This window comes from Patagioenas fasciata, chromosome 4 (genome assembly GCF_037038585.1).
Source record: "Patagioenas fasciata isolate bPatFas1 chromosome 4, bPatFas1.hap1, whole genome shotgun sequence".
In the NCBI taxonomy this organism is placed as follows: domain Eukaryota; kingdom Metazoa; phylum Chordata; class Aves; order Columbiformes; family Columbidae; genus Patagioenas; species Patagioenas fasciata.
This window is the reverse complement of record NC_092523.1, coordinates 57489311-57516405: the sequence shown is the minus strand read 5'-3', so window position 1 is coordinate 57516405 and position 27095 is coordinate 57489311. Positions and strand designations below refer to the sequence as shown.

The window sequence follows — 27095 nt, the reverse complement described above, 5'->3', positions numbered from 1 at the left end:
CTGCAAATGTTTTAATAGCGTGCATATTAAGCAATAACCTTCCTGTGGCCGCAGCTGCATGTTTCCTGGAAGGGCTGGCTATTGCCAAAGAAAAAAGAGTTATGGCACAAGCTGGACTCTGCAGGGAGCACCTGGGGGCAGACCCAGAGCATGCATGAGTCTTGTAACAGCAATTCCAAGCTGTAGGTTGGCTGTTAAGAATAAATACCTGTGTTGCAACCAAGTGGCAGCACAGGGAAGATGAGTTTCAGCACGAAGTGGCAGGCCTGCAAAGTGTCACTTGTCACAGGCTTGCTGTGTGCTGCTGTGACTTGGTTTGCTGCAGTGGAGACCCATGACATCTCATCTCTTGTGCAGCAGTAGATCTCTTGTGCAGCAGTAGCAGCAGTCAGCGTGTAGCCATTTTCCAGCCTGCTGTTTTTGCACACAGCTGTCCATAGTCATGCAGGCTGGTCAGCTGCTGTGAGGTGTGATGTTGGAAAGCTGGGCTTTCCAGTTTAAAAAGGATAAGGAATTAACTGGAGTCCAGCAGAGGGCTACGAAGATGATGGGGGGTCTGGAGCATGTTTCTTATGAGGAGAGACTGAGAGATCTGGGTCTGTTCAGCCTGGAGAAGAGAAGGCTGAGAGGGGACCTTATTTATGCTGATAAATATCTCAAGGGCAGGTGTCAAGAGGATGGGACCAGACTCTTTTCAGTGGTGTCCAACAACAGGATGAGGGGCAATGGGCACAGATTGAAGCATCAGAGGTTCCATCTGAGTATGAGGAGAAGCTTCTTTACTGTGAGGGTGCCCGAGCACTGGAACAGGCTGCCCAGAGAGGTTGTGGAGTCTCCTTCTCTGGAGACATTCAAAACCCACCTCGATACATTCCTGTGCCATCTGCTCTGGTGACCCTGCTTTAGCAGGTGGGTTGGACTAGATGATCTCCAGAGGTTGCTTCCAACTCCAACCATTCTGTAATTCTGTGATCCTGTGAAAGGCTGGGAGCTGGCAAGGAACCAGCTTCAGTCCCGGGTTGATTTTTATAATGGTTGGGAGATTAACCCTGGGCTTCTGGTGCTTCATCGCCCATTTGAAGACACCGCGGGCTGGCTGAGGCTCGAAGAGCGGCGCTGCGCTTCAAGGATGCTATTGCGGTCCGCAGCCCCTTTCAGAAGGCAAAGGGGGGATCTCGGCGCTGGCTGCTCACCACACCCCCGTCCCTCCCAGCGGGGAGCGCAGGGCTGCACCCCCGGGCCGTGCCCGCCCTCCGCGGGGGTGGTGCCGGTGGCGGCGCGGCGGGCCAGAGCGGAGCGGAGGATGCTACCGCTGCTGCCGCTGCTGCTGCTGGGGTTTGGGCTGGTGGGGGAGCGGCGGGCGGCGGTGCTGCGGCTGGGGCTGCGGGGCAGCCCTCGCGGGGAGGTGAGCCCCGCTTTCCTCTCCCTCACCCTGGATGCCAGCCTGGCCCGGGACCCACGCTATGTCGCCTTGCTCAGGTGAGCCGTCACCACCCGCCCTCTTGCTTCTGGGCAAAGCAAAAAAAAAAAAAAAGGGGGGTCTTTGGAGTGGGGGGCAGAGAGGTGCCCGGCAGGGGGGAGGAGTCCACGACAGGCAGCGAGCTCCGCAGCCGCGGCGTGGGCAAAAGCCGGCAAAAGCGCTGCAGCCCGGTGGGCTCCGGAGGGGCCGGGGGGGACGGGGAGAGCCCCTCCCTGGAGCTGCGGCTGGGGGAGGCTGCTGCACCACCTCTGCTCTGGGATTTAGTGATTTCACCCCCCACGGGGCAGCAAGGTGGGACCTGCGCCGTTTGGCTTGGGAAAGGAGCGACAGGGCCGGATGGATGGAGAGAGGGTGCAGCTCGGGTGGGTGATCGCTGGAAAAAGCGTCGGGATGAACTCAGGAGAGGAGCTGCTTTGCTAGCAGAAAAAAAAAAAAAGGAGAAGGAAACTGCCGAGCTGAGGGTTACGCATGAGGGGGCTGGGGGCTGCCAGCCCTGCCCCTTCGCCAGTTAAAAATCATGTGAGTGCTCCCGCAGCTTTGCAAACAATTTGCCCGGGGCAGCATCAACACAAAGTCAAAGAAATGCTGAGGAAGGTCTGTTGCTGTCAAAGCTGAATCAAGAGATTCTAAAAATGAAGTCCGTCTCTCCCTTTGGGTAACACTGAACAACTCTGGACTGCCAAGGGTTGATGTTCCCTGCCTTGGCCTTGACTTTTCTTTTGACTTTTCTCCTCTGCTTTTCTTTATTTTTTTTGTGCTCTTTTGTTTCTACTTTTTTTTTTTTTTTTTTTCTTTTTAAGCAGTCTTAGTGCTTTCCTTTTCCCCTGTCTGGCCCCATTTTTCAACCCCACAGTATTTTTCCAATCCTGATTTCCCTCCTTGCACCACTTTCCTTTTTTTCTTCCTCACCAAGATGGGGGGAAAAAAATGACACCAGCTTTACTGGAAAGTAGTCAGGTGTCTGACCTCCAGCCCCATCTACATGCCTTGGGTGTCTGGCTGGGGCTGGCCCTGCTGCCTGGAGGAGTGGGAAGTACTTGGTAGCCTCTAGTCTGCAACAGGTCACCGGGTCACCGCAGAGCAGAGGTAACACTTGTACGCTCAGCGTCCTCCGATGCATCGCGGTTTCCCCTAGCCAGGGCCAGGTGTCAGTGCTGTACATCCTGCGTGGGGTGCGTGCAACTCGCAGCGGCAGAGCTTATGTTATTTCATAAACCTGCTTCGCCAAAGCTAACGCTTGTCCCAGCATGGATTTTTAATCTCTCCCTGGGTACCCAAGCAATGGCTATTGTTGATGGAGTTAGGGACTGATAGCGTAAAGTCAGTTTTATGTACACCTTCTTCTGGGACCAGTATGTTAGTTTTGTCCAAACAAAACCACAAAATCTAGGGGAAAAGGATGGTGAGTACAAAAAACATGCCTGTTTTGAAGTACTCCGTCACTTCATATCCATGAGTTGACTGACTGTCCGTGAGTGTGTTCCCTGAGGCGTGTCACAGTATCACAGTATGTTTGGGATTGGAAGGGACCTCAAAAGATCATCTAGTCCAATCCCCCTCACTGACGCTCTCCTGGCCCGCTTGTCCAGCAGCATCCCTATTGCACAGGGCAGAGGGCTGTGGTGCAGGTCCAGCAAGGGGCCAGGAATCACCTGAGGCTACCAGGCACCCCCAGGTCACCAACTGTAGCATGTCCCTCTGAGCACTTGCCATGTCTAGCCTCTACACAGTAACCGTAGCTGGTATGAGTATAACGTTTTCTCTGTTTCTTGATGTCCCTTCCTCAGCAATCCCAAACTGCGTGCCTTGGCAACAGCCCTATCACCAGGCTTCCTGAGGTTCGGTGGCACCGAGACAGATTTTCTCATCTTTGACCCCAACAAGGCTTCAACTTTGGAAGAAAAAATCCTTTGGGAGCTTCAGGCCCAACAAGGTAAAACAAGTGCCAGCGCATTAGTCTCAAAAGCCCCCTGGGTTTAGGACATGGCTTTGGAGCAGGCTGGGGATGCTGCAAGGGCACGGCAGCAGTGTTGGGGTCCTCTGCGGCACCAGCATTGCTCTCCTCTACAGAGAGGAGATCCATGAACCTTCAGCACGGTCTGTGGGAGAAGCTGTGCCAGCCGTGGGAAAGTGAGGAAGGGAGCGGGGGACCTCATTTCTGCCCAGATATCTGCTGGGAATCTCCCTTTGCTGCCCTGTGCTCCCCGCAGCAGCCTTGGGAGCTCCCCCACCACCAGGGAGGCTGTCAAGGTCAGCTCAGAAGTTGTGGTTTCGTTACAAAAATTAAGTAACAGGTGCAAGAAATAATCTGGTGAGAACAGAATGTCTGTTTTCTCTGGCTTGGCCAAAGCCAGAGCTAGGTTGGCCATGCAGCTTTGCTCTCCTGTCACTTCGACAAGGCAAGTGCAAAACCTGCAGACCGCTGCCAACTGCTCAAGCTTGGTACTGGTCCTACTGAATTAAACTCCATTTCTTTCTTAAACTTAGCAAAAGCACATAAACCCTTCCAGAGGCATTTCACAGGAAAAAAACTCCTGTCTGTTCCTCTAGGTCATAGCACAACAGTGCAATCATACATTGCTGTACAACAGGTGATGCTCAGTTTTGAAGTCGGGTGGTACTTTTCCCCCTGTACCACTTCGCCGAGTGGCCACCTCCTCTCTGGGTGTAACCGTGACTCAGGCTCGTGTCTTCCTCTCTGTTTACGGCTTGTTCATGGTTTGCACGCTGGGGAAAAAAACACAAGCTTTTGAAGAAAGAGAAATGTCTGATGACTCCTGCTGGTGTTGCTGTCGGAGCCGCACGGGACAGGCAGTGCTTTCTCCAGCATGGGACGCGCAGTGCAGGAAGAGTTGCTCCATATCTGCCCGCAGCAAGGCGGCAGTGACCCCTGCCAGACCACTGCATGCTGGGGTGACTTATCTGCTCCTCGAGCACCACAGCCCCAGCTTTGTCAGCTCACTGGAACGAGGGTTTCCGGATGATCCTCAAGCTAAAATAGTTTATCGGGATGTGACTGCCATGATACCAACCTCCAGAAGCACAGCTTAGTCTTTTTTTCTTTTTTTTCCCCCTCTATTTCCATCATCTTAAATACTTCTCAAGTATACATTATAATATAATACATAAATTTATGAATCAAGCCAGCTCTCTTTTTCTATGTCATTAGCACTGACTGTGAAAGCAGGGGTGTGTCTCACAGAAATGAACAACTGGCTCTCAGCCTGGCACCAAGTGGTTGTGCTTCTTCCTGAGGGATGCAGCCCTTTGCACGCTGGACCCTTGGTGTGAGGACAAGGGTTTAATTGCTTTCTTCCTTCTTCTGCCCTGCAGAGGCTTGCGGCTTGAGGCCAGCGTTTGCTCCTGTTCAGAAGCTGCTGTTGGCCCAGTGGCCCAGCCAGGAAAAGCTGATTGTTGCAGAACATAACTGGAAAAAGCACAAAAACACCACCATTACAGGTAAGATTTAGTAGGATTTTTCTGCTAGGGTTTATAACCAGGGGGGCTGCAAATCTCTTTTCCACAGTAAAAGAGTCGTAGGCTGTTAGGAACTGAAACCAGTGAAAATTAGTATTTTTCTAAGTGGGTGAATTGTTTCTAAGAGATCTTTTTCTACCATCTGCCACCTTGTATTTAATAGTATTCAGCTGCTGAGGGAGTTGGAAGGATCTCAGCACCTTGCAGGGTGGTGTGAAATAAAGTCTGGGCTCTTTTGTCCAGCCGCAAGAGCTTGGCACATCTGCAGCACCAGGCTAAATAAATACAGGCAGTACAGATGGTTGCATGGCCAGAGCTCAACCAGCGTGCTGTAACCTTGAGATAAACATCCCCCCCTTCTTGTCCCTGCAGGAAATACGCTGGATATTCTCTACAGCTTTGCAAACTGCTCAGGGTTTCACCTGGTCTTTGGGCTGAACGCCTTGCTGAGGAAAGCTGGGTTGCAGTGGGACAGCTCAAATGCCCGGGCGCTGCTGGACTATTGCTCCTCGCAGAGGTACAACATCTCCTGGGAGCTTGGGAACGGTACGTACAAAGCCTACTCGTGGGATAGGTCACCTGGAAAGGTATCGCCGCAAGGTACAGGCTGGTGATTTTTAGGGCATGGTAGTTCATGAGAGCCTGGTTTGGAGAGTGGCCCATAAAGGCAATGTTATGTTTTCATGGGAAATATTAAGGTCTCAATTTATGAGGAGGGGTTTCACAATAGGTCCAACAAACGGGCAAATAGAGATGATTTTGCTGCTCCCATCGAGGCTCTGAGGTGAGGAGAATGATGCCTCGTGAGGTGCAGAATGCCACCTATGGGGACAGGCTGGGACAGAGCACGGGAGAGCACCCGGTGTCACCCGGGCTTCTGGTTCCATGCTCATTGTCTTAAAATGTCTCGCCTGTAGCATGTCAAATCATGTGAAGCCATAGGGGTTTGGTGCTCCCCACGTGGAACGAGCTGCCCTATTCTGTGCCCCAAAACTAGAGCTGGCTGTTAATGCTCACATGTCTTTCCCAGAGCCCAACAGCTTCAGGAAGAAATCCGGCATCTACGTTGATGGCTTCCAGCTGGGGCAAGATTTTATTCACCTACGCCAACTCCTGAGTAACTATACCCTCTACCAGCATGCAAAGCTCTATGGCCCCGACGTTGGGCAGCCCCGAAAGCACACGCAGAGGCTGCTGAGGAGGTGTGTGTGGGGCCCTGCCAGCCCCCTTGGGGTGCGTGGGTGTGGGTGGCAGTGGCTCCTGGATGCAGGGGGCATGAGCAGGCATCTGGGTAGGGTTGTAAGGATTTTCTGCTCCAAATCAATATTAAGGATATACAAATGCATACATCCAGTCTATTTAAATGGGCCAAAGTGGTTCCCCATTTTTACTGTCAGCCATGGGGAAAGGGGAGGCTGTGCAAGGCAGTGTTTTTATGGAAGGCTGTGACCCATCACCAGTCCCCCCTAATTCCTCATTCTCCACCACATCCTCTGTTTTGCAGCTTCCTGAAATCGGGAGGGAAGGTGATTGATTCTGTCACATGGCACCAGTAAGTACTGCTTGGATACCATTATCACTCTACTTAACAACCATTTTCTTTACAAAATGGCAATTTGAACATCTTGACAAGTAGCAGGGGGGTGAAATACCCTTTCAGCAGTTCCCCAGGTGCTGCTCTGCAAACTCCTCTGCTCAGAACAAGAGAAGAATCGAGGGAGGGCATTATAGAAACGCAGAAGAAATGCCTCTCCAAAGAGGCTACGTGGTACACAGACCCAAAAGCAGCAGCAGGGGGTTCTAACGTAGGCGCAGCCAAAAGGAATGCAATGTGTGCAAGGAGGTCGTTTAGCTTGCTAAATACATGCACAGATAAAAAAAGTGGGACGTGGAGAAAAAGATGGCATGCCAGCTTTATTTCTCCGAAGGGCACAAGGTCACGGCTACCCCCAGCATGAGGAGAGATTCTGCAGCGGTCAGGCCTTTTTGTACATGTTGTGTTTCATGTACCAGAAGCAAGTGAGACCTGAGCAGCAGTCCTGGTTGTCTCAAAGCTCCAAGTTGCCAGCGCTTGCAAATAAAATGCACTTTCCCATGTGAAAAAGTGAAGAAGGAAAATAAGATAGCTCAGACTTACTCGGCAGACTTGCCTCTGCTGAACTTCTGCGAAAGCAGAAAGTGTTCAACATAAGGTTTTAAATAACCTGAGGGTGGCTGGGCTTTGAAATGGAGTCAGATCCCTGTGGCATTGGTGCTTGCCTTGGCATTAGAAAGGTTGTATTGGCTTGAGTGAAGCTTCACTCCCTAAAAGCAAATTCAGGGAGTCATTGATAACTCAGCAAGCAAATGAACTCAACTGCTTGTAAACAATGCAGCATGTGTTACATGCTGCCTTTTTTTCTCTGTTCATGTGTTCAATACAAACAAAAACGCCCTGCAGGTCTGGCTGACCTTTACCCATATTGATGTGCAGCTTCTCCTGCTCCCTGACTTTTGCTCTCCGAGGCAGTTCTGGGTGCGGGGACCTGCAGTGCAAATGTCACCGACGCGTTCCCAGCCCTTTGCTCGTGTGCTGTGGCTTAGGGATGCGGTTTTAAAGTGCTCGGGTGGGCCAAGTTGGCCCAAGGATGCCTGCAATGAACTGCACATGGTTGAATGGACTTTCCACATGAAGGTGGTTTTCTCTATGGAGGCGAATGCAGCAGGAAAGCTGGGAAAATATTTACATGCTTATATTGTATATATGTATATATACGACTCATCCATGTATTTTGAGCTGCTAGCAAGGCATAAAGCATATCTTTGTCCTTTCCTGGGCTGTTCTTGCTCTGTGGATGCTTTTGCTTTAAATGGGCACACATTACTTCCTGTACTAATTTAGGATTATCAGAATTTAGCTTCATCTTGTGGCTGGAAGGCTTCAACTACTTCTGGTAGGACCTAGCGATAATGTGATGAAATGTAAAGCCCATGGGGGTCTCAATTTCCTGTTCTTTATTCAGACAAACCAGACTTAAAAGCTCTTTTGCTCCTGGGGGTGGCAGCCTTCATCCTGGAGAGATGCCTCCAACCCATTCCCCTCCAGATGGCCAAAATACTCCAGCAGAGGGACAGAAGCAGGAATCTCATATTTTTAATATAACTTTGTCACGGCTGAGAGGGACAAATGACATAGACCAAGTTCCTTTTATGTACAAACAGCAGTCTCCATCTATTGCCACAAACGCATTTTTATATAGTCTTTAACAGCTCAAGTGTCTTCTTGTTATTGGTTACAAGTTGCAGTAGTAACATCTCCTTGGCTAATTTTGCTATCATCAATGTTACTCTTTTACTCCCTTCTGTCTCATCTTTCTCACGGGTAAACCTTAATATCTTCAAGGCTAATTTCTGTTCCCATCCCCTCCATCAGGGGATCCATGGACCCACTGTAGTCCCCCACGTAACTTAATATCCTAAAGCAAGTTATCACATAGGAGTGTCAGACTCCTCAGCAAGAGGTTTACAGAACCTGGCTCTTATTCAGTGATGTTTTCCTTGTTCTAAATGAATAGATGCAAAAAAACCCACCAGTTCTACTACTTCTGTTGATCAAAATTTCTGTGATATCCCGCCTCCACCAAGGTAATTATACCTGCTAGTCCCTTAAATATGAACAACATACTTTCACGTTTGGGAAAGAAAAGAAAAAAAAAAAGATAAAAATAACTGGACAGAAAACCAGTGATGTGGATAAATGTATAAAGCAACTGAGTACTTTTGGTAGTGTTTTGTACCAGTGGTGGTATTTTTTCCTTAATTTTGATTGGTTTTGTCTTTGTTTTTCTTTCTTTCCCATTTCCAGCTACTATGTGAATGGACGAAAAGCTACAAGGGAGGATTTCTTGAGCCCTGAAGTGCTGGACACCTTTGCCACAGCTGTACACAAAGTCCTGGAGGTGCCTTGTCCTGTTAAATCATTCCCACGCTCAGTTTCTAGCGGGTTAGGAGAAAATCCTGAACAAAATACAATTTCTCACTAAAAATGAATGGTGATCCTCAAAGCTTGGGTGCTGCTGTCATTGTAAATCAAAAGAAAAAAGAATAATTGTATTAGTAATAGGTGAGCTTCAGTAGTTTGCCATGCAGCAAGCACAGTGCCAGATAGATCACAGACCCACAAGATTCTCATTTAGTGATGTAGTCATTATTCAGGGATGTAGTTTATCATCATATCCCTCAATACCCCAATTTATTTATATTTTGAGAGCCTGAGAACAGTGTAATTTAAAGTATACCACTACTCAGCACAAGAAGGTTTATAGGACCTGGCTTTTAGTGCTGCTTGCTTCATTCTACATAGAATCACAGAATCATTTTGGTTGGAAGAGACCCTCAGGATCATCAAGTAGTACCATAACCCCACACTGGCCCTAAACCATGTCCCTAAGAACCTCATCTGGAATGGGGGCAGAATAAATCTGCTGCTTCTAGTCCTTTTTGTGATATCTCACCTCATTTCATGTTATCCCTTAAATGCAAACATTCTAAGTAGGCATTTGGCCAAAGGACAAAATTTTGATTGCCCGTTATTTCAGTAGCCACAAACTTAACTGTTGTCTCTTTCTTTCCTTCCCTACCCCACACCGGACAGATTGTTGGCGGGACCGTGCCCGGCAAGAAGGTCTGGCTTGGAGAGACCAGCTCTGCCTACGGCGGAGGAGCTCCCAGGCTGTCCAACACCTACATCGCTGGCTTTATGTGAGTATCATGCCACACGTGTGGGGAAATTACACTTTTATACCCAGCTGAAGGGGGTTGTGTACGTGCCCTGTGGAGGAACATCTCCCTGGGGCTTCCCGGGGGGCGTAGGCGATGGGTGGGTTGAGGATCGTGGCCCTTGTGCTCCCCGCCCCGTGCCTGGGGTGTGTTGTATGCCCAGGTAATAGCAAATTCCTATGGGAAATGGGGGGTTAAAAATGTAAGAAAGATGTATTTCTGCCCTCAGATCTGCAACACAAACTTTGTCCTCTTGTGAAGACAGAATGTCATTCATGAGATCAGTTTTCTTTTCCTTTGACCGTCGTGAAATAATTAAACAAAGGGAAATGTTGTCATTAAAATAATTTTCTCCAAGGACTCAAATTCTTTTGGAATAAAGGAATTAAGGCTTTTCATTGCACTTTGATCTGTTTAAAGACTCAAACAGAAAAAAAATGTGTGTGAATGTGTGGTTCACACTTTAAAAATAACCAAAAACATGGTTACAATCTTTTTTTCCTTCCTGTAAGGCATGATGATCTTTTCATCAGGGCCTGCTGGCTGAGCAGTCAAAGCCTGGTAATCACAGGCGACCTTGTGGCTGGCTGTGATTTCTCTCAGCCCTCAAGCCCTTGACCAGTTGAGGAGCACTCACTGGTGGTTCTGCTTTCCATCGCCTGCTCCTTGTCTCCCAGGCAAGCAGCGGAGCAGAACAAGTGTTCCCACCAACTCAGACCTCCAGTCAGAGGTGGTCTGAAATTAATATTTAAGGTAATCAGTGCAAGACTGAATTTAAATTAGCTGTGTGATTTTTAAAAAAGTCAGCATCATGCCCTAATTCTTGTTTCCCACTTCCTGAGCTGGTTGGAGAGGGGTGATGGCAGCAATTTCATCTCTGTGTTGTTTGCCTTTTTTTTTTTTGGCAGGTGGTTGGACAAACTTGGGCTTTCAGCCAGGCAGGGGATTGATGTGGTGATGAGACAGGTTTTCTTTGGAGCAGGGACCTATCACCTGGTGGACGCCAACTTTGAACCCTTGCCAGTATGTATGCAACCCCACTAATGCCATCTGAACTCTGCCTGTATTTCTGTACAGGCAACACTGGATGTGCAGACGCAAGTCAGCTATTTTTACAATGCAAGACATGGTGAGATTTTATAGGATAGTTGCAGTTATCAGTCATTGCACCTCAAGTTAGTTTGTGTTTGAATATGGGTTCATATAGTATATATAGGTACAAGATATTTACTGCAACTGCAAGGATGCACCTAGTCATCTTCAGCAGAGACTGATTACTGGGAGGTGATGTTCCAATTTGTATGCAGACACTTCTGGAGTTCATGAGACATTTAGATGCAGTGTTTTGGTTTGAATACTCCTCAGGTGAGTGATGAGTAGCTTTTAAACAGAAGTGATATGAGGTATTACAATAAATCACATCATAACTGAAAAACGAAGCAATATAAAATCTAGACTCAAGCAATTTTTGGGTCATGAACATCTCCAGCCTTCTCTAGTGGGCGAAGGATCATTAAATGAGAACATGCATGTAGCATAGTTGGATTTACTTGGAAAGAATGTTTTGCTGTGATGAAATCTCATTATTTGAACTTAACATTGTTCTTGCATATGCAGCATGTTTCTTTGTGCCAGTAGCACTTATCCCAAGGTGAAAGGACGTCTGGCTTTTTAGCTTTCCTCTCATTCTTCTGCTTCCAAGGTGTGATTATCACAGGCTTCTAGAGACCATCTCATAGGAAATTCAGTGTATGCGGTTTTTCTGTCCTGCCTGTTCAACTACTCCCTATGCCAGGAGAAAAACACAACTATTTTCCTTCTAGGGCATCATTCTGAGGTGTCAAGAAGATTTGCTTTTGACTACCATTAAGAAATTAATCCTGTGACCTGTTTAAAAGCCACATGCTAGGGAGCTGCACAAAAGTCGTTGGTGGCTTCTTCCCAGCATTGCTCCTGCAGGAAAGGCAGCTCATCCCTGGTTGGGGGTGTTCAGACCTGAGGTGCCCTGTGCCCTGCAGAAAGGCATTTCCAAATGCAAACAGTTTGTCCTCCACAAACAGCGATCGGAGATTTGCATATGAAGGGGAAAATGATGCTAAGGTACCTTGCAAACACAGCTGCTCTGCAGCTTGGAGGCAGGGTTTTCTTTTTAGCCATGCCGTTTGTGTGAATTTAAATAGATGCAGTGAAAAAATTAGTAAAGCAAAAAAAAAACTATGGGGGGGAAAAAAGACCTGAAATTACCAGCAAAATGAATGTTACATCAAGCACTGTGTGGAGTACCTGGCATGTACATCAGCACTTACATGTGTTTTTCTGCCTCCCAGGACTACTGGCTCTCGCTGCTCTACAAGAAGCTGGTGGGCACCAAGGTACTGCAGGTCAGCCTGGTGGGAGCCGATGAGAGGAAGCTCCGTGTCTACCTCCACTGCACAAACCCCCTTCAGTAAGCCTCCAGAAAGGGGAAAATCTCCCATAAACCAAGCCCACAGCTGCCCCCAGGCCAACAAAATCTGGGATGGTGCTAAGACATGCATTACTTCTGTAAATCCTCTTTCTCGCTTGATCCCCAATAGCACCTACCTATTCTCTTGCCTTGCAGCCCTAAGTACAGAGAAGGAGACCTGACGCTGTTTGCCTTAAACCTCTACAATGTTACCCAACATTTGCAGCTGCCTAATTACTTACGGAGCAAGCATGTGGATCAGTACCTCTTGCTGCCTCATGGCAAAGAGAATATACTTTCCAGGTAAGTGTGAAATTCCTTCTGTCCCTGTAGAAATGACTGTGAGTAGTGTTAGATGGCCTCTAAAACCTCACCTTGTTCAGCTTGAAAGACAGGAAGAAAAAAAAGAGAAGGATCACCATTCAGTCATCTGTGTTTTGTTTGTTTGTTTATTTTCAGTAAGGTCTGACTTGTCTTGAATCAGATCTCAAAATCAGGTGCTAAAAGCTTGCTAAGGTAAAAGGACAATTGTTTGATATTAATCAGAAAGCTTTTTTCTAGCAGACTTCAGGGCTCTGGATCAGCTCCTTAGTCCTTTTTCTTTTGCAAAAGCACAGGTATATAGCTTTCCCACATACTGGATAGTGGTTTACAGTAACATGTTCAGGCTTTTTGTGGTTTCTTTTGTTGCTAGCTCTAACACATCAGCACGGGAAGGGTCTGCTCTGTCAGCACAGAAGATACCTTAATATTTGCAGAAGAAAAAATAAGACAATTTAAATTTGTGCTTCTCAAAGCTTGTTCTGCTGTTAACCTCACTAGGAGAGTAAGAAACATACTTTTCACCTGCTTGCACTATGACTCTAAAGAAGCCCTTGCAGAGAGAGTAGAGCAGATGCTTTCTGTGTGCCTGTATGTGTAAACCCTGCAGGGAAGTTTAGTTTGGCTTTGGGCTGAGTTCATGTTTGCACTCAGGTCGAGAGCTGATTGTGCAAACAGCGCACAGCTGCCAAGACTGTCTCTCTGTCCCCCTCCAGGTCTATTGAGCTGAATGGCCGTGTGCTGCAGATGGTGGATGACAAAACGCTGCCAGAGCTCATCAAAAAACCACTTGGTCCCGGCAGTACGCTTGGCCTTCCAGCCTTCTCATATGGCTTTTATGTTATCAAAAATGCCAAAGCTATTGCTTGCATTTAAATGGTTAATACACACGCACAGGATAAATGTAAAGCACTTAGCTAGTAGGGAAGTTTAACCCTAGAAATTCACATTTCACCCATAAGATTTAATTCTGGCAAGGGATGCAATGTGCTGGTGCTGGTATCATTGGTGGGCTGGGGAAGACATGAGGTCTCACTGGGTCATTTGTACATGAAAAATGCTCCTTAAGCTCCCGGGAGGATTTTCCTGGTGGAGCAAGCCCAGGCAGGGGCTGGTTTTGCCCAGGCACGGGCTGGTTTTGCTCTCGGTCCAGCCTGGGTCACTGTGCTTGAGTACAGGAACCTCCTCCACACCACATCAGTTTCTCAAGTCATGCTTGGGGCTCTGCAGCCTTCCCTCTCCTGCTTGCTGGTGTAAGCTCGTCTCTTAAAGCAGCTCCTCTACGAGCTCACCTTCATAAAGGGTGAGCAGGGAGTTTATGTGAGCTGTACAGCTGTGGGTTTGCCTGCACCATGGTGGGGGGAAGCCTGAGGAGGGGTTGTGGTGGCTGAGGACATCTCAGGGTGAGAACTCGGGACTCGAAAAGCAAACCAAGATCCGGGTGCTTGCAGGGGAACACACCTTGCTGAGAAACCATGTCTTCCATAGGATTTGGGGCAGCAGCACATGTTTTTTCCCAAGCTGGGAGAGTCTAGTCACAAGATGGAGCTGTAGCCCTGTGCTTTCCGAAAGTGAGGTTTTTAACACATGAAATGCAGGCAGTTCCTGCAGGGTGGTCCACCTCTGCCCTAACATGCTGCGTCCCCGGGAGAAGAGAGGAGCCCACCAGTGCCCTGGCAAGCCCGCTGTGGGCCGCTCAGCAAGGGTTTACGACTCCTCAACCTTCACCACCTCGCAGGCAGTTCAGGTGAAAAGGACTTCCCTGGACCTATCTGCTGGTGAAGCTCTGCTTTGCCTTCCCTGACTCGCTCGGGTCTCTTCTGTCCTGGAGGAAACGAGAGCATAAAGAGACGAGGCAATGTCCCCACAGCCATCAGAAGGGCTTCAGCAGCCTCAGAGCACCCTGGAGACAAACCTGCATGGGCAGGCTCTCATCCATTCTGTGGGGGAAATGCCCATTTCGGCCAGAAATCTGTGTTAGCGATGGCTTTTCTCCCCATCTGTGCCTTCCCCACGTACACCTGGCTGTGGTTCCTCTGGCACACAGGCTGCCGGTCTGCAGGGCAGCAAAACGCCTCGGAAAATACCTGTGGTCTCCCATATGTGTTTATTTGCATCTCTTTTTCTTGAAGATACGTAATGCGTGCCACCGTCAATGCCTTATGATACTTTGAGCACAGCAGCGGAAAAAATCCGAAACAAAACGCCACTCTATTTCCCTTTTTAAGCTACATGGGGTTTTAACGCAGGGCAGGGTAGGGAAGGGACCTTTTTTAATGTGAAGACTTTAAAAAGTGATGTACTTTTGAAGCTGTGATGGAAATTTGCAGAATAAAAGGTTTATATTTAACTTAAGTGCATTAAAGGGGTATTTGCATCCAAGTGCAGGTGCATTCTGTGAAGGGTTATGTTTCAGGAGGTAATATAGATCAGAAATGACAAAAAGTAAGGTTTGACATTGCCCAAGTTCAATAAAAGAAGCAAACACGGTGTAAAATTATGTGGAAAGTCTTAAATTAGGTCAATAAAAAGGTGATAATATTATTATTATAAGTTACAACTAAGACATCAAAGTTGTTTGCCTGGTAGCTTCTTTTTAGAACTTTTTCTAGAAGTTTTATTTCAATGCTTGTGACTTTTATATTGAAGATTTTTATTAAAGTGGTTTATACCAACTTTTGGAAATCTGCCTTTTTCTTTAAGACTCCTTTTTGGCATACTGATACAGGAAAACTCCCTCTGTTTCTTTCGGTCATACATCAACTGTGCTTTGTGTGATTCTCAGCAAGAGTAAATGCCCATGGAACCAGAATCGTAGAATGATTCTGTGACTCTAAGCTCTCCACACCCAAGGTGACTTCCCTTTAGAGTGCTGTATATTAAACTGAGAGCAGCTGCCAGCTCTGTACAAATAAAGCAGGAGAGAGGGGAGCGTAGGAAATGAGATGCTGGATCCCAGCACATCGGGACAGGCAAAGTCAGAACAAGATGCAGGATAGACAGGAGGAAGAAATTTTTTACACTGAAGGTGGTGAGACACTGGCCCAGGTTGCCCAGAGGTGGTGAATGACCCATCCCTGGAAACATCCCAGGCCAGGCTGGATGGGGCTCTGAGCAACCTGATCTAGTTGAAGATGTCCCTGCTCATGGCAGGGGGTTGGACAAGATGAGCTTTGAAGGTCCTTGCAACCCAAACTACTCTATGATTCTATAACTGCACGTGGCACCAACACCTACTGCACCGGCACCTTATCTCAGGGGCTTCTTGCCCTCTCTGAGTGTTGTAAGCCTCAGGGTCTTGACCTTGAAGGTTGATTGACGCACTTACGTGAAACCAGGAGTGACGGTTGTTCTCTCGCACGCCTTTCTATTGCATTTTTATCTTCAGAGTGTGGATGACTCACCTTGGGTTTACAGTAAATCAGCTCCTGGAAGGTGGAGTGAGTTGCATCGTGAAGTCTTTACACAGGGGATCATTTAATGCATCTCAAAACAAGGAAACTGGTAACCTCCATTTAATTTGACCACCAACTCAGATGTGAGTCAAACAAGACAGTGGGGCACTCGTCTGTACCTGCACAAAGCCCACAGTGACTCACCTTGTCAGTGGGAAACACAGGTCAGGTCACTCAAAAAAAAGTTACCTTATGCTTCCTCAGAGTTGACTGACGATTTCTTTTATGGTCTCGTGCAAATTGTTTTACTGCTGGGGAGTACTGCTCGTTAAAACAGCAAATGCAAAAATGTGAAAGTCACTTCTCCATTATATTGTTTTTCTACTTCCTCCTGGGAGTCAACATTTTGGGGAATTAAAAGTTCAAAATGGTTTCTCTGAGGTTTTGCCAGTGTGTCAGTCCTTCAAGCTGAAGCAGAAGTGGCATGAGCCAGAGGTTATGCATTACACAGATGCTGAATTCTCCACGAGACCTTTCAGCAGCAAATCTGGGGACATTTTATGACTGAAACCACACCTGGCAAGGCAAGGTTTTTATAGCTCTATCCAAACCTCCCCTCCTTCCCTCATTTATACAATAACTCACATGAGATGGTAGAAGAACTGAGCAAATAAGGAGAGAGACTTGAAGGCCATATATAAAATCAGAAATTTTTATTAGCTCCAGTTCAGAAAGGTTTGGGAAACACCTGATCACATACTTCTTGATGATATGTTTGATGATATCAAGTCACCTCTGGGAATTCAACAAAATAGCATGGAAGACTGAACACATTTACTGGTAAAACCAGCACATATGCTTTCAGTGAGACGCTTCAGTACAGTAACTGCAGTTCACACTAGTTATAAAATCTGTGCATCCTGTTGTTCTGCCCGGCCTGACCTGCAGCTCTCATTACCGCACACGCAGCCCAGCCCAGCAGCGGCAGTGACAGCCCCAGCACGGACGCAGGAACACGACCGGCGCGCTGCGCATGTGCGGCGCCGCGTGACAGCGCCACGCCGGAAGCGCGGCGGCGAGATGGCGGCGCTTCTGGCGCGGCTGTGCCGGGCTGCCCCCGGCCTCCGTGCCGCCCGCCTGCCCCTCGCCGCCGCCGCCGCCTTCCCGCCGCTGCGCCGCCCCTCCGCACCGCCTGGATCTCCGCGGCCGCTCAGCTTTTCGGCGGCCGAGCTGGTGCGCGGCGCGCCGGGCCCGCTACGGCCCTACCTGCGCCTCATGCGGCTCCACCAGCCCGCCGGTGAGCGGGGCGGGGCCTGGGCCGGACCGTAGCCGTAGCCATGGCGACGCGTGGGGGGGGGGGGGGGGGGGGCCCGAGGCGCTAACCATGGCGACACGGCAGCCATGGCGGCGCGGTAACCAATGCCGGCCCCGGCGGTGTGGCGGGGAGCGGGGTTTCCTGTGCCGGTGTCCGTAGCACCCTTCACAGGCACAGGCGCCATCGCTTCGGGCTGAGGCCTAAGGGCCGCTCGGCAGCGCCGTCACTCGGCTCCCCCTGCTCCTCGGCTCCCCCCTCACCCCACCCGCGGGTTTTGTCTTTCCCCCAGGGACGTGGCTGCTGTACCTGCCGTGCACCTGGAGCATCGGCCTGGCCGCCCAGCCGGGCTGCCTCCCGGACTGGCAGATGCTGTCCCTGTTCGGCGTCGGAGCAGTGCTGATGCGCGGAGCTGGCTGCACCATCAATGACATGTGGGACCGTGACTTTGACAAAAAGGTGGAGGAACCCCCTCGGGCTTGCAAAGGTCTAAGGAAGTGAAGTGCTGATTAATTAACCAAGTACATGTCCGCTCACCTCCAGTACCGCCAGTGATTCCTTGCCGAGTGCAGGCACAGGGCTCCAGGTTCAGAAATTCCTCCATGTTTCTCTCTGGGATGTGTGCAATTAGTTTGTGTTTCCTCCTAGAATAGCAGAAATCATTTGTATAGTAATCTTCTTATATTTTTCATTTCCCTTTTGTTCAGAAGAGGGAAATAAGCAAAAGGCAGTGTCTAGTGTCAGATGTTGAAATGCGCACAGGTGCAGGCTTGAAGGCGAGTATCCTGGTGATGCATCGCTGTTTGCTTCTCCCGTTTTCTGTTCCTCTGGTTCCTCTGGTTTTGAGTTTAGCACTGGCAAGAAAGAGGATATTGATCCGACCCAATATGTTCTACTTACAGCACTGGTGTGTTTGTGCTGTTTGGCAGGCAATGAATCAGTACAGGTTTTGTGGCAGCTTTGCATGGTTTAGGGTTTGAAGGTTATTCATGACTACATATGCTAGAAATATTTGACAGAGCGGGGTGTGTGATTACTAAGGTGGAATTTTCAGTATAATGAATTCATTTGTGCATTAATGTGATGTGATTAGATGTAAAATGGGTGTCAAACTCATTTTCACGGGGGGCCACATCAGCTTCATGATTGTTCAAAGGGCTGAATGTAATATTAGGACTGTATAAATGTAACTCTCATGTAAAGTTTTTAAAGTTCCCATCACAGCTCTTTATTAAAAGGGTATCTTCAAAACAAGTGCCATAGAGGTCTGGTCAACAGCAGGGTGTTGACTTGTGTTGGTTATTGTGGTTTGGGGTTTTAGATTTTATGTTACTGATCACTTGGCAAACTATTTCTTTTCTTTAAATGAAACATCCTGTGTTTGGTTATAATATACAGTGGAATTTGCCACAAATTTGTTAAGTATGTTTAAACTGCAAAAACAGTATTTGAAGTTTAAAATAACCTGATCACAGCGGGAGAACAAGCTAAAAGAGTCTATTTAAATTTGCAGTATCAAAACCTGCAAACTTTTTTTTTTTTTGGCAATGGTTGCCTTTGGCAAATAACTCACCATACATTTCAGTTTCACTTCTTTCTGATACTCGTTTCTTCCTTCGGTGTGCCTTGTATGATTTCTTTTTCCAGGAATTGGTTCTAAACTCCACTATATCCCAATTAGAATTACATTAATTGTCCTTTTACTGTTATTAACAATGGTTATGTGTGCTAGAGGAGCACTGCAGCTTTATGATATTTTGCATGGCAATCAGTTTAAAGTGTTTAAGCACAGAAGTGCTGCTTGAAATTTGGTTAGATTGCTCACAACTTTTTAAGTCTGATTTTTTCTTTTCCTAAGATAATTAAATTCAAATACAAGATGTCTTCAATGTTTCTTATCAGCTACATTGCACAGAAGTGGCACTTCATTTCTGCTCTAGCCTGTACGCTTCTATTATAAGCTGCTGCTTAGAAGTTAAACTCTTGTCTGTGATGACATGCTAGGTGTATATCATTGAAGGAACCCCATCTCATGTATTCTCATATATTCTGTTTATTTTTGTGCATATATGCCAATGACGTGACTTTTCATTTTATGATACATTGGAATGTGTTATATTTGATTTGATATTAACATTATTCATACATTTTTAGGTTGCGAGGACAGCGAACAGGCCCCTGGCAGCTGGAGATATCTCTACTTTTCAGTCCTTCATTTTTCTTGGGGGACAGCTCAGCTTGGCTCTTTGTGTCCTTCTGTGTCTGAATTACTACAGGTGATGTATAAGTTATCTTTTGTTTTTTAAAATTCAATGTCTGGTCCAGAGTTAAGCACAGAGACTTTCAGCAGAAAGGGTCTTGGGGCAGAGGGAGGAGGTTATTAGTTGTGGAATTGTGGTTGGAAGTAAAATAATTAATTCAGTACTATGTACAGCACCTATAACACTGCACTATATCTTGTGTTCTTTAGACTGGCAAACAATAAATCTCTTGATACTTTTTTTACAGTATTGTTCTGGGAGCAGCCTCTTTATCTCTTGTGATCACCTACCCTCTGATGAAGAGAATAACATACTGGCCACAGTTAGTTTTGGGTGAGCTGAAAATATTTTGCTATTTTTTTATTCAGAAGTAGTTTTTGGGGCATTCTACAAATCAGTAACTGAACTTGAGTAATCTGATTTATTTATAACTTTCTATTAAAATAAAAATACCTTATAGGCAAAGTTCTGTTGTGCCAGAAGCTTCTTAAAGAATTTGTAACACATGTAAGTGCTGATGTTTCACAATTTTGTTGTTGTTAAAAATCAGTTCCTTATTTTGATGGGGGGAGGGAGAAAGGGAGAGATAAAGTAAATATTTGTCATTTCAGAACTAGCTTTGGGCTCGGGGTTATCTCAAAACCTTTCTTGAACATGCATTTGTCCCGCATTTCAGTCTTCAGCCTCTAAAATATCTCCTGTACAGAAACTGATGGTGTTTGTATTTCAGGTTGAGCTACTAAAGCATATCTTTGTATCTTGCCCTTTACTTTCCAGCTTCCTTCAGCTTTTTCAACCAAAATGATCATTTTCAGCCTTGAAGCACCATAGTTCGCTGCTCTGTACACTTTTGCAGTCGGTTATACCGACACCTTTTGCTATACTGACATCTAAGCATTTCAACTTTAGACCCATTGTTTGACTACCTGGAATAGTTATGTGCAAACGGTTCTCTATGCTAATGAAGTAAAATTTAAATTGAGGGGAAATGTATAGTTATATGTATTTCTCGTTGTATGTCCAGAGTATGTATCATCAAATTACTTTTATTTATTATCTGACTGAAAATATGTGGTAGAAAAATAGAAATGCCAGTATTGTAGAAAAAGCTACTGGTACGATATACACCCAAACAAATGATATTTAATCCTATACATGTAATTTAGACTGCTCCTGGTAACCTTGTAATTTTTTTCTTTTTTTTTTCTTTTTTTTCTTTTTTTTTTTTTCACTCTCTTTATGTTTTTAGGACTTACATTTAATTGGGGAGCCCTTCTTGGCTGGTCTGCCATTAAAGGGTCATGTGAGTGGTCAGTTTGTTTGCCCTTGTACTTGTCTGGAGTAATGTGGACACTGGTGTACGATACCATTTATGCACATCAGGTAGAGTAACAGTGAGCAATTTTAGATACCTGTGTATGTTTGTGTTGTATTTAATTTACAACGTTGTTGCCAAACAGTAGGGCTAACCTGTTGCAGTTCTTCACCCTCAGCTGAGCTAAAACAGCACCAAAGAAAAATTGTTGTCTGTAAATGTTTTGCATATCGGGTAGAAAGCTGGAGGTGTAATGTGCTTTGTGTGCTTACACATTTGCACTGTGTGAATAACTTTGACATTAATATTAGCTTTTGGCTGCTGAAGCAACCCTAAGGACCAACCTTATAATTTAAATTCCAATGTAGGGACCTACACATGCACTTAAATTGGGTTCCTAATAAGAAGCGTCGGAAACATAAGCAAGGCTCCCCCATTTTTTTCCCTTATAAAGTGCCAGGTGGATTGTGAATTCTCCTTTCATTCTAGGATAAGAGGGACGACATAATTGTCGGCGTGAAGTCGACAGCATTACAGTTCAAGGAGGATACGAAGCAGTGGCTCAGTGGCTTCAGCCTTGCGATGCTCCTGAGTTTGTGCGTGGCAGGAATTAATTGTGACCAGACATTCCCGTATTACTCAGCTGTGGCTGCCATAGGGGCTCACCTAGCGCACCAGGTTTGGTGGATTTATTTATATTTTTTCAATGTGGAGGTTCTGGATAAGAAAGTAGTGCTTTTCAACTCGCATCAATTCACCAACTACCTAAAAAAATATTCCTGTGAAAACAACTGAAGTCTTCTGACAATAAGCCTGCTTCTCTTAATTACCTTTTGCAGACTTTTTGTTTGAAGAGACCTTCTGTGGTCCACAGACTGTAGGGCACTGGTTTTCAGTCTGTTCCTAACCAAAAGAACTGCCTCACATTAATCTGTGATCTCCAGTAGCTATATGGAAATAAATGTTGCATGTTCTGTCTCTCAGAGGTGGTTAATTTTACATCTAAATAATGGTTCCATACTGTGGTCTAGAGCTTCAGTCTGGGATCTGGCAGCATAATAAAATTTTCTGCGTCTTGTAGCAGATGTTTCTGTACCTGTAGCAGATGTTAACATTATAATTTTATGACAATTGACAGTTTTAATTCACAGTTCTTTTTATAGCAGAGAACAATCCATTTCAGTCTTGTAGTTGTACTGCTGTAGAAATTTTAATGAATAACAGAAAGAAATAAATTAACTTTGTCAATAAAGGAAGCAGGTAGGATCTTGTTACTCTATTCTTTCTGAATCCTAAAAACTGTGTTGCTCAATCTTGTAGTGACAAGTCAGTCTATACGAAAGTTAATTGATGGTCTTGGTAGGTGAGTGATAGCAAAGGAGTTTGTGCCTTGCAAGTAGTAAAACTGTTGACAGTCTGAGAAGTCTATGGTTTACATGGAACTTTTTAGAGCACATTAGAATTAAGTGGCACTTTAATGTGGGGAGCTCATGCAAGTCACGTATATTAAACATACCTCTGGGTAGGAATCCTTGTGATGATGCAGGCTGGTACTTGTCGGCCACTGCTTTTCAGAGCAGTTGTGCTTGGAAATCTATGGAGGAAAGAATACAGTGTTCCACTGCGTAATCATTAATGGTTTGAATTCTCAGAGTGGCCTTACATTGTCATTTTGGCACAAACGGAAATTACTTTCCTGCAGGGAAGGTTTTTGTAAGTGCAGATGCAGACCTATTAAATGTGAGTGGTAAAGAGGGTACGATTGTGTAGATTGCCAATGTCACAAGAACAGCATTGTTCTGTGTACCAGAGAGTAGCATCTTTTTGAATGATTATTTTAATATTAGTTCCGCCTAAATATTTTCATGCTTATCTTCTTGTTCAAGATTTCTAAATGTGTGCATATCTGAGATTATAAAGCCGAGTAAGCACAGGGGGTAGATTTTCCTTACTTCATTGAATTTGTCCCTGAGATAGAGGAATTTGCATCTTGAAGTTGTCAAATTTCTATCCCACCCATGAAGTTCACAGATAGAAAAATAACATCTTTTATTTGCTTTGCCTTTCTGAAGTTATTTCTCGCGGCTTGGCTGCTGTTGGGTTTTATTTGTCAGTGTTTAGTGTTTTCAATTCCCTGTGCTTGGATGGACTGACAGGTCATGTCTTAGAAGCTTGTGGACAACATTTCAAATTATTTAATCAGAACCCAGCCCTCTTGTCTCTGTACAGCCACAAATAGCAGAGGAACAGGTTTCCCAGGCAAGGCTTTGCTTCTTTTAATCAGATAACATTCTGGTTTGACTTTTTCAGAGGCTGAATTGCAAGGTTCACGGTTTTGAAGGGTACTTTTCTATTAATCCTTTCACTTGTTTGGCTTAACATTTTGTTTTGTCATACTTCTCAAGACTTTTGCACCAAGTTTTGTTTCCTGAAATATTTTTCAGTACCTTTGCTCTTGCTGCACTGTGTGGTTTTTTTCCCCCTTAGTTGTGTCTCGCAGCAGACAGCTGCCTTGGTTCTGGCTGTTGTTGCAGGTGTCCTCGTTCTTTTTTTGCAAGAAAATTGGACGGACGTGGCCAAGAGTGATGGGACTAAACCAACCCTATGGCTAGTCAGGCAGGACCAGACACATTCCTGTGCATTCCAGTTCACTGCCAGGTCTCCAGCGTCTTGGCTCTGCTGAAACACAGAGCAATACTTTGCAGCAGAGATCTAAAGGTGCAGGCAGGTTTTGGCGTTTTATTTTTACTTAAAGTTCCCATTGAAGAATTAGGTGGCTACCTCCTGAGGAAAATCTCAAAAAGACTTATTTACGTGCCCAGATAGGTTTATGTTTTTAAATATCAAACCGCTTACATCATTATACTGTCCTTCATTGAGAGGGTCTGGGAGCCACGTTCATATGTGATCCTTGACTTTTCTGCTGAATATTGAATAAGTCTGTCAGGTAAACGTAGATGCCAGTTATGCAGAGAATTCTTTGTTAGCACAGGGTATTCCTGTTTCTTGTGGAGATAAGGGTAGACTTGAGAATTTGAGATTCAGTTATTGAAGTTACAGACCATTTTGTGTCTTTTCTGTTGTGTCAAATATTTTTGAGTCTGTATAATAAAAATGCTAGAATGTTATACTGTGCTTTTGCAGATTTACACTTTGGACATCGACAAGCCTGAAGACTGTTGGAAGAAATTTGCTTCAAATCGTACTGTAGGAGTTCTGCTCTTCATAGGGATTGTGCTTGGAAATCTGTGGAAGCAAAAGGACTCAAAAGATGTAGAAGAGCCTTTAGAAAACAGGTAGTTGAAATTACTGGTATTTTAATGAAGCTGCAATGTAAGTACTGTAAGAAGGAAAACATTTTTAACATAACTATAGATGCTTTATACTGTTTATTTATAAAAGCTGATGAAAATGTTCTTATTCCTAAAAACATGCAAATGAGATCATCCTATAATGTGACTTTTGATTATGCTTAAATGACTCCATAGAAGCTTCAACAAGTGAAGCTGCTCTGCTGGTCCTGTGTAGTACAAGCAAACTTCTGTCAGGCTCTCCCGAGTGTGAGCTCAGGATTTTATACAAAACAAATACCTCTTGGTGATAGCACATGGGAAAATGAAAAATGATTTCCAGAGGTAAATAAAACCTGGCTGTACATGTTTTGTGTTCTGATTTATTGCATGAATAATTTTCAGTTTCTATTGGAACTTGTGTGAAAGAATTGCAACGATTTTTATCCTGAGATGTCTAGAAGCAGGCATGACTCTGAGTTTGTGAGGTCCAGAATAAGAAGGCAATAGAGAAGTTTGTAAAATTATCTTTTGCTCTTGCTATGATCACTGGCAGTGATTCCTTTTCATGTGAAAAGAACAGGTTTCTGCAAAGTTGCCTGCAAAGAGTGAGCTGAGCTTGTTGACGAAAGTGATTTGAGCACGTGCTACTGACTTAACAAAAACAAAACCAGAGCAGCCCAGAGCTATTGCCGAGTGTGTGTGACTGGTGGTTAACCCAGAGCTACCAATTCATCATGGAAAGTGATCCTCATTTCCAATTTTTATTTTTAAATTCTGTTCGTCTTGACTTATGCCTACAGGTTTTATTTGTAGTCTTACAGGAAGAACTTGTTTATAGGAGGATGCCTATAAACAATAAAATTAACAACTGTAGGGTAATAATTACATCGCTTTAAATAATTCATGTTTTCAAACGGTTTATGCTATTTCCGTGACATGATTTGCATGGTAGTTAACCTTTTCTTTGACTCATAGTGTTAAAGAGCTTGTATGGCATGTTCTGGAATTAATTTATTTGGAAGGAGCAACGGGCACATCTGTTCTAGGAAAACAATACAGTGGAGTTTACCCCAGATGGCACAGTGGTAGGCAACGCAAGGGCGCTTTTCTCCACCAGTGGCTTTGTGTGTGCCTGCCTGCAGAGCTGTGGTTTGAGGACATTTGGTTGCCAAACTCATCATGGTGTTCCAGCAACTTTTCCTGATGTCTGCTCTGCTCCTGGAGTGGTGGGGCACAACCGTGCCTGCAGTCGCACCAAAAATCAGGCTGTGAACTGCTCTAGCTCTGAAGATGGGCATCATATTTTAAGGTTATTTAAACCAGTATCTATGAGCGACATTGCAGACCAGAGCCATGTATTCAGGGTTTGCTGCCTGTGGTTTTGCATTCCCAATGATGGTGAACAGGCGAAGAAGTTTCTGTTGCAGGGACATCAGACAGCGCATAATGATTCAACGGCTTTGGTCACAGAAGATCCTTCCTGGGGCTAGAACCAACTTCCATGGGTTCTGAACACTTCTTTGTAATGTCCACCTTGAAAAGTTGTTTTTTCTTTTACTATTTGAACAAGCGATGTCAAATATCTTTTGAGCAAATTAGAGTGTGTAGATTTTTGAGCCTGGCTGCATGTAAGATAGAAATGTGTGAAAATGTTAGGAAGCATAACTGCATTTAGGGCCTTCTTGGTCCTTACACAGAAATTGTTCTTAAATAGGGTTTGCCATTTGAGGGTAGAGGAAGTATCAAGTTGAAGAAAAGCAGCTTGAAAATGAGGAATGATAAGTTTCTGAACAATTATGTGACAAAGTAGAGGGAGAATTGAATGCATCCAACTTCATGTTGAACTTTGGTTATAAAGCACTTACTAGGAATAAAAAAGTTTTGATGTAATTAGTATGGATCAGTTTCTTAATACTTGTAGTATTACCTTTGAGAGGTTGTGGCAGAAGTTATTAATCTGTTTCTAACATATTGAAGTGGCTTTAAGTAGCTTAGTTTTGGGAAGAGCTCACATTTTATAGTGCCTTTGAACCTGCTGGTGTCTGTTGATGACAGCTTGTCACAAGTAAGTGTTTGTCTTCTAATGGGAGGAAGAAGAAGGTGTAGCTACATATGGTAAAAATTCGAGTTGCAAAGCAGTCCTTGCGTCTTAAACATGAAAATCATTGTGTGTTTTCTGTGGAGTTTTTCCAAAATTGTCTCAAAATACATTTTACAAATATAAGCCTTAGCTCTATTTTACGTTCATTGCCTAAAAATTGAAGAGAGCTTTTGGGCTATAATACTGACAGTGTTATTTGTGTGAGAATGTTATGATTAATACACAGAAATAAGAACTTTTTAAGTGAAAAAAAGACAAAGGCTGAACTGCTTCCTGGGTAAGACCCTGTTTGTATCCATTGGACAGTATCTGTATGTATCTTCTCATCTCCTTCCATTCCTCAAGCTATTCTATTTTAAATCTTCACAAAGACACTGTCTCCTGTATTTAGATATGGTCTGTTAAAAAATTGTCAAATACACCTATCTGGAAGCAGCAGCTTCATTATTAGCTAGTGTCCTTTTGCACAAATAAACAGTGTCCTCTGGAAGTTTCTTATGCGGTGTCTAATGTTGTATTTCTCCTCCCATTCCTTTTCCAAATGTTTCTCTGCAGGATATTGTGATAACAGAGGATTTGGAAGGCAACAGGAAGGTCAAATGTGTGAACTTGAGAGGCTGGTTGTTGCTCAGCAGCACAGAAAACACTGTAACCAAGATAAATGCTTGCCTTTGTGTGCTCCCCTTGTACTTTGTAGAGAGGCATATCAAAGCAATGCCAACTCGTTGTCTGGGAGTAGCTGTACGTATGTCAGGGTGCTGGTTCCTGTGGGGATACGAGGAGGGGTTGCAAAGCCACATGGGGATGGATCTTTGACTCAGGATTCTGCTGGGGACAGTGGCGCACGGGAACTTCCACATTGCCCTTTGCCAGGGGGAGGGACTCACTGTAGGGTCACCCAGTGAGAATTGTGCCCGGATTTTGCTATTCCTGTAT

The 27095-nt window shown here is 45.2% G+C and overlaps 2 protein-coding genes across 2 annotated transcripts; both read left to right on the top strand.

Annotated features, from left to right (window-relative positions):
* The first annotated feature begins 1260 nt into the window (after nucleotides 1–1260).
* HPSE (heparanase) lies at nucleotides 1261–15157 on the top strand. The gene is made up of 12 exons (XM_065837800.2): nucleotides 1261–1479; nucleotides 3268–3413; nucleotides 4814–4939; nucleotides 5330–5503; nucleotides 5988–6159; nucleotides 6462–6509; nucleotides 8802–8895; nucleotides 9591–9697; nucleotides 10624–10738; nucleotides 12043–12161; nucleotides 12318–12464; nucleotides 13199–15157. The coding sequence occupies exons 1-12, from the start codon at nucleotides 1304–1306 to the stop codon at nucleotides 13356–13358; spliced, it is 1584 nt and encodes a 527-aa protein (XP_065693872.2). The 5' UTR covers nucleotides 1261–1303; the 3' UTR covers nucleotides 13359–15157.
* Nucleotides 15158–16936: 1779 nt separating this feature from the next.
* On the top strand, nucleotides 16937–26657 carry COQ2 (coenzyme Q2, polyprenyltransferase). The gene is made up of 7 exons (XM_065837362.2): nucleotides 16937–17174; nucleotides 17482–17648; nucleotides 19344–19465; nucleotides 19698–19783; nucleotides 20700–20833; nucleotides 21255–21443; nucleotides 23910–26657. Exons 1-7 carry the CDS (start codon nucleotides 16958–16960, stop codon nucleotides 24063–24065), a joined length of 1071 nt encoding a protein of 356 aa, XP_065693434.2. The 5' UTR covers nucleotides 16937–16957; the 3' UTR covers nucleotides 24066–26657.
* The last annotated feature ends 438 nt before the right edge of the window (nucleotides 26658–27095 follow it).

What these genes read in the sequence shown, in the direction of transcription:
- COQ2 (XM_065837362.2), top strand. Translation starts at nt 16,958, where the DNA reads ATGGCGGCGCTTCTGGCGCGGCTGTGCCGGGCTGCCCCCGGCCTCCGT. An exon ending in GCGGCTCCACCAGCCCGCCG is followed by an intron (nt 17,175 to 17,481) that starts GTGAGCGGGGCG and finishes TCTTTCCCCCAG; the next exon opens with GGACGTGGCTGCTGTACCTG. An exon ending in GGGCTCACCTAGCGCACCAG is followed by an intron (nt 21,444 to 23,909) that starts GTTTGGTGGATT and finishes GTGCTTTTGCAG; the next exon opens with ATTTACACTTTGGACATCGA.
- HPSE (XM_065837800.2), top strand. Translation starts at nt 1,304, where the DNA reads ATGCTACCGCTGCTGCCGCTGCTGCTGCTGGGGTTTGGGCTGGTGGGG. An exon ending in CTCCTGGGAGCTTGGGAACG is followed by an intron (nt 5,504 to 5,987) that starts GTACGTACAAAG and finishes TGTCTTTCCCAG; the next exon opens with AGCCCAACAGCTTCAGGAAG. An exon ending in AAAGAGAATATACTTTCCAG is followed by an intron (nt 12,465 to 13,198) that starts GTAAGTGTGAAA and finishes GTCCCCCTCCAG; the next exon opens with GTCTATTGAGCTGAATGGCC.